This window comes from Acromyrmex echinatior, chromosome 16, assembly GCF_024713525.1.
Source record: "Acromyrmex echinatior isolate Ae372 chromosome 16, ASM2471352v2, whole genome shotgun sequence".
Taxonomy (NCBI): domain Eukaryota; kingdom Metazoa; phylum Arthropoda; class Insecta; order Hymenoptera; family Formicidae; genus Acromyrmex; species Acromyrmex echinatior.
Genome location: NC_141867.1, coordinates 8,257,070 through 8,268,495, shown reverse-complemented (window position 1 = coordinate 8,268,495; position 11,426 = coordinate 8,257,070). Strand labels below are relative to the sequence as shown.

General features: G+C 42.7%; 1 protein-coding gene across 1 annotated transcript; it reads right to left on the bottom strand.

Annotated features, from left to right (window-relative positions):
* Positions 1-35: 35 nt before the first annotated feature.
* Positions 36-9,462, bottom strand: LOC105143919 (uncharacterized). Its single transcript, XM_011052501.2, has 5 exons — positions 8,802-9,462; positions 7,523-7,663; positions 6,547-6,835; positions 1,329-5,960; positions 36-1,247 (listed from the first exon to the last, which is right to left on the bottom strand). The coding sequence occupies exons 2-5, from the start codon at positions 7,645-7,647 to the stop codon at positions 891-893; spliced, it is 5,403 nt and encodes a 1,800-aa protein (XP_011050803.1). The 5' UTR covers positions 7,648-7,663; positions 8,802-9,462; the 3' UTR covers positions 36-890.
* Between the last annotated feature and the right edge of the window lie 1,964 nt (positions 9,463-11,426).

The following is an 11,426-nucleotide window of genomic DNA, read 5'->3' as shown; positions in this document are numbered from 1 at the left end:
CCAGCTTGGAATTTACCTTTAAGAATGACAGAACGAACGAGAGATGTTGCTTTTATTCAACGCATCATCCGTTCGACACATCGAGTCTCTTTGTTAAGAAAAAGAATACATCGAAACATTTTTCACATACAACGTGCGTGTCCTAACAGATTAATCTACGAAATGTACAAAAAAAAATTCAACGCTCAGTTACATATCACAATTGTTAATCAAATTATTAAAAAAAAAAAGAAAAGGATGCGTATAATGTCAATCAGGGTCCAAATAAATTATTGATTCTCGATAAAAGTTTAACATTCGCCGGCGATCGCGTTAAAAATAATTATATTTTTATACTTGTATATAAAAAAAAGAAGTATAGTAATAATGAAGATGATGATGATGATGATGATGATGATGATGATGATGATGATGATGATCATTTGGACCACGATTAAGATCTTCTCTTTTTGTACCTCCGTTTTCTCTTTTCCGTTCTTCAGTCTGTTATTTTTATGCGTTTAACCACTCCCTAAATATAAAGTGATAAGATCTATGTCAATGCCGGGTCCGTTCGACATATATTAATGTGCCGCGAATACGATATCGCGCTAATTTCTTATTTCTAAGTGAAGACGATGAAGATAACTAATAGATAATAACTCTAAGCAAAATTGTTTACAAATTTTCTAGAATATGCCAAATACACACGTCCTACCTTCATTGTTCAGAAAAAAATGGGCCACGACATTATGTCGCGTTAAGTCGCTCGACTAATAGAGAACGAATCGTTTGAGCAATTATAACGAGAGTCGTTTTCCTCGATTGTACAAAAATTCGTGGATGTAGATGTCGAATAGAAGGAACAGGATCGAATTAATGGCATTCGATAGAAGATGATAGGCCCTCGTTTAGGGCAGTAATCGCGGATTGAAACGTCCCATGTGAAGTATTATACCGGAAGGATTGTGCCGAACGAAATATAAGAAGGGCCTGTCGAGCTTCAACCTCGGTCTCTCCAACGAGAGCTGCTTTTCCTCTCTGTAGAATCCGTACAGAATCGTGCGCGATTGGTCTGCGTAAGAATCTATATTGTCCTCTTGCGGCAACGTGCCGTATCTCATTGTATTCTCCTCAGCAGTATTTCCGAAATTATCGTCCTCCGTTCGTCGTTCAACGTTTCTTCTTAATGGACTCGCGGGATACGTTTCCACGTGATGTCGACCGTTAAGAATATTCTCATCGCCACAGGTGCTGAATAAATTCATCTGCGAAGAAAATTCATGATTATAAGCAGCGTTATCGTATATATTGGGATTATCGAACAGACAAATGTATGACAAATGTACCTGTAACACATCGGCTAAGTGAAGACGGTGACCTATACCGTTGATACCCTTAAAATCGGCGTTACCCGAGAAGAGCTCATCGAGGCCCATCCTCTTCAAGGCGGCAGTCGCGTTGACGACGGATCTATGACTGAATTTAGGCACCTGTAGCTCGAGACCGTGTCTCGGTATGAGAGCTTTGAGGAGCTTGTTCCAGGCTCCGTCGCGGAACGCGCTTCTGACGAGACGCTGCTCGAGACGATCCAAAGTATCGCCGGGCGCGGTGTGACCCTGTTGACCCGGCAACACGAAGATCGTCGAAACCAATTTGTCGCTGCCTCCAAGACCGATCGCCGTGGCATCGATGCTAGGTTCATAGCCGGCTAAAACGCCCGATCGCCAAGTCGTAGCTGGGACCGGTACGAGCTTCCTTTGTCTCACAGCCGGCGAAACGGCAAAGTACAACTCGCCGTCCCTACCAACGGAACTTGTCAGACTGCTATTACAATCGGTCTGAAATACATTGGCGGAGAGCGCCGCCAAAGGTGATCTGAGCGGCACCGTGTTCGTCTTAACGAAGTCCTTGATTCTGCCGCCGGTCTGCTTCCTAACCAGCAGATTCGTTCTTCTGCGCACGAGATCGCTAATAGTGGCGAAGTTCACTTCGGTCACAAGGCCCTCGTAGAATTGCTGGGCCTGCTCTTTGTAGAAGGGCATGAGTTTCCTGACCTTCATCTTGTCAGCGAACAGCTCGCGGACGAAGGCGGCGTTCGCGATACCCTGGCCACGAGCTAAACCTACCGCGTCGGTTATGTTTTGGAAGACCAAGTGTGGATTGAACGTAGCGACGTCGTCCAGGCCGAGTACCTCGTTCATCTGATCGGATGTCGGACCGCGAGCACCCAAGAAGATCATCGCCAGTAAGCTGGTCATACCGAATGGCGAGAGTGCCAACGATCTCGCGGTGCTCAGACCCTTATTGGTGGCTACCCAGAAATTGAAGGCCAACTCGTTGCATAGCTTGGCAAAGTTTACAATATCGGCGCTGGTGTGTCTTATGGTAGCGTCTAAGCCGATTGCGCTCTGAGACGCGTCCAGCGGTAGGAAGGACTGTGTCGAAGATTGTGATTGCTCTTGCTGATGTGCCGGCGCTTCGACTCCTGGAGAACGAACGTGGGTGCTGTCGTTGGAATTCGAGCTGGAAGGCGGTAACGATGTCTGGGCGTGATTGACTGGTTTCCTCTGCAGCGGCTTCGGCAGTTTCGGCGGCTTTGGAAGCTTCGATATGGCCGGCGAAGCCTGTTGCGATATAAGCGTCCACTTGTCCTCCGCGTTTACATCAGCATCAGTCTTTGTGACGTCGGGCTTCTCCGATGGTTTGTAATCAGGCCTTGACGTTGGACGAACCGGAACACTCGACGGTGACGTCGACGCTTGCAAACGTATCACGTCCGGCTCCGGCGAACTCTCGGAATGTTTCAAAGAGGCAGTCTTGTTCTCCGTGTTATTCGAATACTCGTCGTTCTGTATTGATGCGTTGACCGTTGACGTGGTCTGCGTCACATTTTTGTCAATCTGACTTGACGTATTATTGATAGGGTTATCAGGCCGAGAAATATTCCCCTTATTTCCATTTGCATCGTTCGTTGAGTCTTGCGTTATTTTGATTGAACTATTGGTATGCTCTTTAATTGATAGAGGAACAGAAGAGGATTCATTGTTCTTATTATCTTCTTTATTCTGGATATTATCTTTGTTCTTGTAGCCAGCTGTAGTAGTAACGTGATTTGGATTCTGTGAAAGTGTAGAATCGGTAGAATTTCTATTTGACACGATAGCGTCAGATGTAATATTCAAAACGGAGATGTCCGTTGTAACGTCATTATATGCTTGTGAGCTCGACTCGGAGCTTGAATCGTTAATAGAGTGAATCACTATGGTCTCCTTCGTTATTGACGAAACATTTGCGAAGGAATCGTTCTTTTCGTTTAATAATTCTATTTTCGGACTGCTTTCCACGTGTCCTGAGTTTTTGGTATCATTCGCGACTTTTACGGATAACTGATTAGATAGTTCGGGGCTCAAGTCTGTCCTCACAATAAGTGCTTCAGTCGTTTTTATCTTCTCCTTTATTTCCGTTTTCTTCTGATTGTTATTTGTATTAAACGTCGTTTTGTTGACGCCTGGCGATCGAATACCAACATCTATCGTCGTCGTCGTCGTCGTCTGTTCAGGAATTACGTTAACGATTCCCACGGTTGTTGCGTTATATAAAGGTTGCTTAATAGCAACCTTTGATTCATCATTGACACTTGTGAATTTATTTGCTGGCGATGATAAAGATGCTTTCGTGGAATCATCTATTCTCTCGTTATTGCTTAACAATTTAATCGGTTCTAGAGTATCATTCGACTCTTTGGTCTGCGTTGAAGTACCGTAAATTAATGTATTGTTTCGAACTGGATCCGTTAATATCTCTTGCGTCGATTGCGTAACGTTTCTTTCCGTTTCATGTAATTTAGTGGCGTTTTCGATTTTTTCTTTCTCGATGGTCGATAAATTCGGTATATTTGTCGTTGGAAATCCGGCGATAAGGCCACTTGCAATATCGCCAGCTATTTCACCAACGAAATTCGATATGTTATCAGGCAAATCAATCGGCTTTATTGTGGGAGTGCTGGACGGTAGTGACACGATACTTATTACTTTGTCAATGGCAGACACTGGATCGCTTAAATTCAAATTCGCGAGAGTGTTGTCGAAATTTTCATTAGTTGTAGACTTATTTGAAGACAGATTTGTGTCGATCGACGCGGTTGTTGATTGCGTTTTGGTTGCATCAGACGCAACTGCTTTAGTATCAGTTAAATTCAAAAATGAAGTAGTCGAAGTCTTTTCTGACATAATTCTTTCGGTGATACTTCCAAGAGTCGCGGGACTTTCGGTCTGACTTGCCGGCAAAGAAGCGGATGTAGCATGTGTCTTCTCAAGCTGCACGAACGAAGATGCTGCTGTTGATCCCAAAACTTCTTCATGGATTTGAGTCGATTTAAGTCCAGCTGGTGTTGTAGGTAAATTATTGCTTGCTATTCTATTACTCGTCGTTCCGACTCTAATCGAAGCTGTCGATGTCGTCGCTTTAATCCTAGAGTTCTCGTAAATGCTGCTCGTGCTTGATTCTCTATCCACTATGTTGACAGGCTGATAAGTGATGGAATAGTCAAACTTGGTAGCGTCTCGCAACGGAATTTCGGTAGTAAAGGTTTCATAAGTTTGCGTATTAATGGGGATAGGTCTGACATTCTTTTCGTTTACCTCGGACACGTTACGCCTCTGCTCGTAATTAATATTCATGATCGGTATCTCCGGCATTTCGTTCGAGAGGGGCAGGACGGGTGGTTTCACTTCCGAAACTTGATTTATTACACTTGAGAAGGAATCGATTAACTGCGTGGGTAACGGTTCTATCGGTGCCGAGGATTGAATGTCGGTCGGCAGAGGATTAAAATAAGTCGATGTAACCGGGCTTGATGACTCTTTCGTAACCGTTGAGGAGCCTTCGTTGAGATAATGATGCAACGTCGAGACGGTCGGGTCCTTGATTCTCGTAACGGAAGCGAGCGTAGACGGTGAGTGCAGCGCGTTAGATGCCTCCTCGGGTTTCGGAGACGCGTGGGAAATCGGCACTAGGGTAGCGAGGGTATCGGTTTGTGGGATTATTATGTCATTGTATATCCCGTTCGTTTGAGATTCTTTCGTAACGCTAGATGCGAATGAAGAATCGTCAGATACCTTCGTATTGTTCTTGCTCAGTATAAGAATGTAACTGGTGTTCGAGGGAGAGATCTTGTCGGTCGTCAACTCGCTGGACCCACCGTGCGTTGCGGTCTGTTTCGTGGGGGAGAGATGCGTTGATACTCCTGGCGTGGTCGTCGAGTAGGTTCCCGAGGTTTTCATCCCTTGACTGACTTTGCTACTAGTAGTCGTCTGCTTCGTGATACTTACGGGATACGTGTCTAAGCTCGTTAGTTGCGGGAACGTCGTTTCTTCAGGTACCTCTGACAGAGTTAATTCGACATATTGTTCCGTTTGACTTTCCTCGGTCTGAGCAGACAGCTGGATCGTCGAACTCGCAGCACTGCTATCAGCTGTGGACGGATCGGTCTGACTTTCCTTAGTCCCAGCACTCTCGACCGGAATCACGCTGACTATTTGGAAGACGGGACTTTCGGTAACGGCGGATTGTAACGTGGACAACTTTTGTTCCGTTAGGGTAATAACTGGAACTGGAATCATCGGTTTCTCGGTAACCACCGTTTGCTGCGAGTGATGGCCTTGATGAGGTTTCCCCTGCACGTTATTAGTAAAACCAGCGTACGTATTCGTCTGAACGTCCAACGTCGCAGGTTTTTTCGTCGGATGTTCCGATATCGATTCAGCTTCTACCTTCTCTGTCGTCAGTTTATGCGACAATTGACTGGAATCACTGTTCGGGGGGATCGAGTCTGTCTCACCAGATAGAATTGAAGGCAGAATATTGCTCCATTCAACGTTGGCATGTTCCGGAATCTTCGGTATTGAACCCGTTAAAGTCGGTGGCTTATCGAGTGCACTCTTTAACACGTTCTGTACCTTTTGTACCACATCCATGACCTAAAATGCGATGTGGAATGTGAATTAAATCTGTAAACGAAGAGGTGTGACTATTCTGTTAGCTCCTATCGCTCGTTCTTATTTGCTTCGTTTCTATATCTAAATATAATCTAATATTTTTATAAATCTACAACCGACATTATACTCTCTTTTATTAATATTGAATTGTCAAAAACGAGAAATTTGCGGGAAAAATATTTATTTAAAATAAAAACATGTAACGTGATTAGTAAAATAAATTTGAGACATAAATTCATAAAAAAGTGCAAATACAATACGATGTTTATACTGATTTGTTATACTTAGTATTCAAGTTAATTAATTATTTAAAAACTATTATTTAATTAATAAAACAGTGCAAAAGTTCTAAACCCGGATCTACAATACACAAGATTTTTAAGCCTCAAGTCAGAAGAAAAGACGAATCAATTATTCTCTTCGACTGTAATTGGTCAATTTTGTACGGTTTAAGGCTTAAAACACCATTGTAGATTCCGACTAATGCAGTCTAGTGCAAGAATAAAAAACAGACCTTATGATACTAGACAAGAGACAAAAGACGCGAAACAAGCGATGGTGAACCGACCTTTTTACCGCCCGTCAGGACATCGTCGGCTTTTTGAGGCTCCTGTCTGTCCATCGCGATGTGATCCGTCCCACCTGACGCGATAAGACCTTGAATTTCCTGAGCGGTCATCTGCCGCGTAATCATATCGCCCTTGTCGTCGTAAGTATAAAACTGAAACTTGTCGGGCCGCAAAAGTCCAGCCGGAGAGGCGACCAGTTTGTGGCTGGACTGCGTCTCGTTTTTGCCGTTTGGAGGATGATGCGCGCGTCCATCGTGGTTCTGATGGATTATTGTTGAAGTGGCCGTGCTGTAAACGTACGAAGGTACGCCCAGAATGTTATCATATCGCCCTGCCATTTCGATGTATTTAATTTTAATTAATCTAGGAAATTTACGTAAATTGAATTTGTAAGCGACGTACGTAACATCGAGATGTAATAAAATCGTGCGAGACAAACCGGCGGTGTATCTGTTCGTTCGTTCTCACATGGAGATTTTCTCATTTGCTTCTCAACGAGCTTGTTTCTTGAATTTAAGTGATCCCGATAAAGAACTACGACAACGATGGTGTATCGCAACGAGAAATCTACATCGGACTGATAAGAACGAAGGTTCAATGCGAGCACGCAATTTTCCTAATTAACTCGCTCGTTAAGATCAGCAGACCGTCTGACAGCACGGGAACTAAACCACGGTCTCTAATAAGAGCCGACCGTGTTTTTCATTCATATTCTCTTCCGCATTCTCCATCCTGTCTTTCCCAGGCGAGGCGCGATTTTTATCTGAATCTACTGTTCGTATTATCTCATACCTTTACGTCCACGTTAATGGAATCGCGTTGATTACGTTCACGCATTGTTTCGCTGGTTCACGCGTTGTTCTAAATCAGCATTTACCGCACAGATTTAACGTAACGATTTATTTCACGTACGTGTACGCGTGCGACGCGCAATTTAAGCAAAAATTTAATTGGAATCTGTGGCGTGATACTGACCTAGGATCAAACGTATCCGCAGACACGTGCGAATGTTCGTTGTGAGCCGGTAAAGTCACACCTAACTGTAGGCTCATCCAAGACACGATTAATGCCGGTAGTAGCCAGCGCAATCGTTGCGACATGATAATTCTTGATTCTCTGAAAACGGAAGCATAATCCGAGAGTGAGAACCGCAGTTACATTCCTGTGTAAAATCCTGTTCTTGTTTTCTTATTTTAATATCTTTAATATTTAATGGCAGCCTTAATATCGGAGTCTTTAGATCGAAAAATGATTTTCAGTCAACTCAAATTAAAAGTAACGTAACGTTAATGTTATAATGTCGCACTCGACAATATGAGTGTAATTTAACACATGGCGTTGCATAACAGTTCATTGTTAAGTGCGAAATTATACAATAGCATTGATGATACGTTACTTTTAAATAAATCAATGATAATGGCTATGAGCCAAATTTTAATATATTTGAAATTGTTCAGACGTTTCGACCTTTTTGTCAGGCCACGTTCAGTGTTTACAATGTTTGGAAAATTAAGCAATAAATTAATTTACTGTATCGGTTGAATACATATGATTCTGAACTTAGTTACGCTAACATAATGATGGTCGTAGATTCTGTATTAATGCCGTAACAATATAATTCCTTCTCTCTTGTAATTTGGTAGTTAACCTTCATCTATACTTGTATAATTGTGTCTAACAATCGCAATTTATGATCCATATTAATAATCGGCAAATATTGAGTTAGTCGATAAAAGAGTATAAACATACATCCTGTCAATTATAATATGTTACTTTTAGTCGACTGGATAAATCGTGGAGAGTTTTAAAAAAATGAGTCTAAAGGAAATAAAAGCGGTTACGCATTACCAAGATCCGTAACACGTAAAACGTTAGCCAAATAACGTGACACGATAGCGTGAGAATTAAAAGAGACGTGAGGGAAGGAAAGAGAGATAGGTCACCGAACCTTCCAATTTTTTTGCTGGTTGTTGTTACATATCGGTAACCGGTTTTACGTTGCCCAGTTACCTCCAATGCTTCGCATCGATTTCAATGAAAATCGATCTGAGGATCGATCTCAACAATTAACATGCTTTGGATCCAAGAAGAATCCATATAACTCCACATAACTCGATAATATAATCACGAGTATTAAACCAGGCGTCTAATCCTTCTCTCTCTTTCCTTTCCTCCCACATACCGTAATCTCGAAACATTCGGAAGACGCGCAAAAGTCGACAGGTTGTCGCGCAATTCCTTAAGTTGCACTCACACTTTACAAGCGAAGGTAGACTCCCTGGAAATGTCATTTAATCCCGCCGAGGAGGAGACGCGATCCCCGTCAATGACTTCGGTGCAACAACTCGATGATTAGCTGTTCGGCACCACAGACGTGACAGTCAGCGAACTCGCGATACTCGGGGGATAAAATAAGAGATAAACGTCGGACGTTTGACGAGTATTTGAGGCGATCCCTCGGTGCTCGATTCCCTCACGCGAGAACGCGCCAGTCGATCCCTTTTCCCCTTTTCTGCTCCTTCACGTCTGCCTTCTCTGTCTCACTCCTCTCACTGTTCCCTTCCTCCCTTCTTCGTTAAGGGATCAAGGACGTTTAGCAGTTGAGACTATTTTGCGGTCGACCTTGCTGTCAGACTCGCCGGTGTAGCGACCTCGCCGATGATTACGGAGCGCGTTCCGTGAAACTCCTCCCTTTTCTTATCCCCAGGGCCCTTTCTCGCGTACTTCGCTCCCTCTTGCAAGTATATCCGCTCCGCTCCGCTTCGCTCCGCTTCGCTCCGCTCTGTGCTCGCGCTTGACACGACTTCGCCGGGCGGTCCTCTTCCTACGCCACTCTCGTCTGCTCCGCTTCTTCTGCCGTCTTGTACCCTGGATAAACACGTACTGCAAGGTAGGATCCTTGGCTGGTACGAGCGCAGCGGAACAAGAAGCAGAAGAGATAAGGAGGAGGGGAAGACCGAACTCCTGGAGGGTAAGACAGAGAAAGGACTCGGCCTCTCTCGCCTCTCCTCTCCTCTCTCGCGAGACGTCGCCGTCCCGTCCGATGGACGGAGCGAATTACGCGGAAACAGGTGACCGCGCGATTCACGTAGATCGTCTATGATTTCCGAGGGTACAATAATTCATTTGAATCGTCTAGAATTTGATCACGCGATTGAATCTTGTTCTCCCCTTCCCGCCCCCTTTTCTTGTCGCATTGACTTTCGTCGCATTCAACATCGCTGCTACGAATCTCACCCGAAGATCTCATCAGCGACGAGAGGAGCGAGAGGAGACCTGCAAATTTTTCTCAAACGACAAACGTATACACGCGTAAGCCAGGCCGACGATTCACGTCGATTAACGGTACATCGACCGAATGAGTCGCGTATGTGACGTATGAAATTGTGAAAGAACCGAGGACGAGTCGGGATCAAGGAATGTCGCGAAAACGAGGGATTTTGGGGGAATTCTTTCGTTGGAAATTGGACTCGCAATCAACGCTGATTTATTCTGATATCGAGTCGCGTGAAGCGCGCGAGCGCGAGCGCATCTTTTACGATCGAGCCGCGTGCAACTTATTCTTTACGCAACTCATTCATAAGCGAATCAATCGCCGTCCGCGGCGGCGGCTCGGTCGCAATAAATTTCGGACGTGTCCCCTCCGATTCCCGTCTTCCTCGAGCGAGTGGAGGGAGATAAGTTACGGTGCGACAATCGCATATGGAAAAAACGAAAAATTTTCCTAAAGTATCTACAAATTTAGTTATACAGGGGGTGCCTAAAATTTGGCATCACCCATTCTGAGCAGGTAGAGCGGACTAAACTGAATCGAAAAGCTTAATCCTTTACCATTTTGTAATTTTCGTAATGGTTAACGAAATACAATATTAATTAATAAAAGTTCCTAAATATTGTTCTTCAATAATTTTTTACTCAAATACTATCAACTTTATAGAAAAGCTGCAAGAGACAAAAATCATTTATTTTCTTCTCTAAGAACTTTTTAGTACTGCATTTTCTTATTTTTACCACCATGAGAAAATACGGTAAACAATTCTGAAAAAATTCTCAGAGATTTATAAGAAGAAAATAAACAATTTTTATCTCTTGCTGTTTTCCTGTAAAGTTGAATATAATATTTGAATAAAAAATTGAAAACTAATATTTAGCGATTTTTTATATAATTAATATCTCGTTAATTGCGAAAATTGCAAAATAGTAGAGGACTTTTCGGCTTAGTTTAGTCTAAGATTTGCTCAGGATAGGGAATGCCGAAGTTTAGAGACACCCTGTATATAGATACAGATTTGAAAATAAATTTTTTGGATTATCAAAATAATTATGTAACACGCTCAAATTGATTGTTAAAATATCCAAACTTTATACAGCATCATCCCAGAATTCAAAAAGAATCAGTCGTATGTCATCAATTCCGAGTTCATTTTCAGATGCAAAAAGAATTCTTTTCAGAATTGTTTAGAAAAAGGATTTTTTTCTAATTTTGAAAATGAATTCTAAATTGATGGACAACTGAATTCTTCTTGAACTCTGTGCTATCTGAGATGCTTGAGATTTTTACATAATTATTTCGACGATTCAACAAAATTATATTTAGATCTAACTAATTTTTATACAGCAAGGATAATTTTGCTGAAATATCTAAAAATTTAACTAGATACAGAAAATAATTATGTAAAACGCTCAAATTGATTGCTTAGAACGTTCAAACGTTTTTGCGGCATATCGTTCGTCATGCTTGAGATTTCGTAATTATTTTAATGATTGAACAAAATTATTTTCTCAGATCTCTATCCGGATCTCTAAATTTTTAGATAATTCAGCAAAACCGTTCTTTCCGTGTAGAGAAGAAATTATACATGATTGCCGCTCTGAGGTT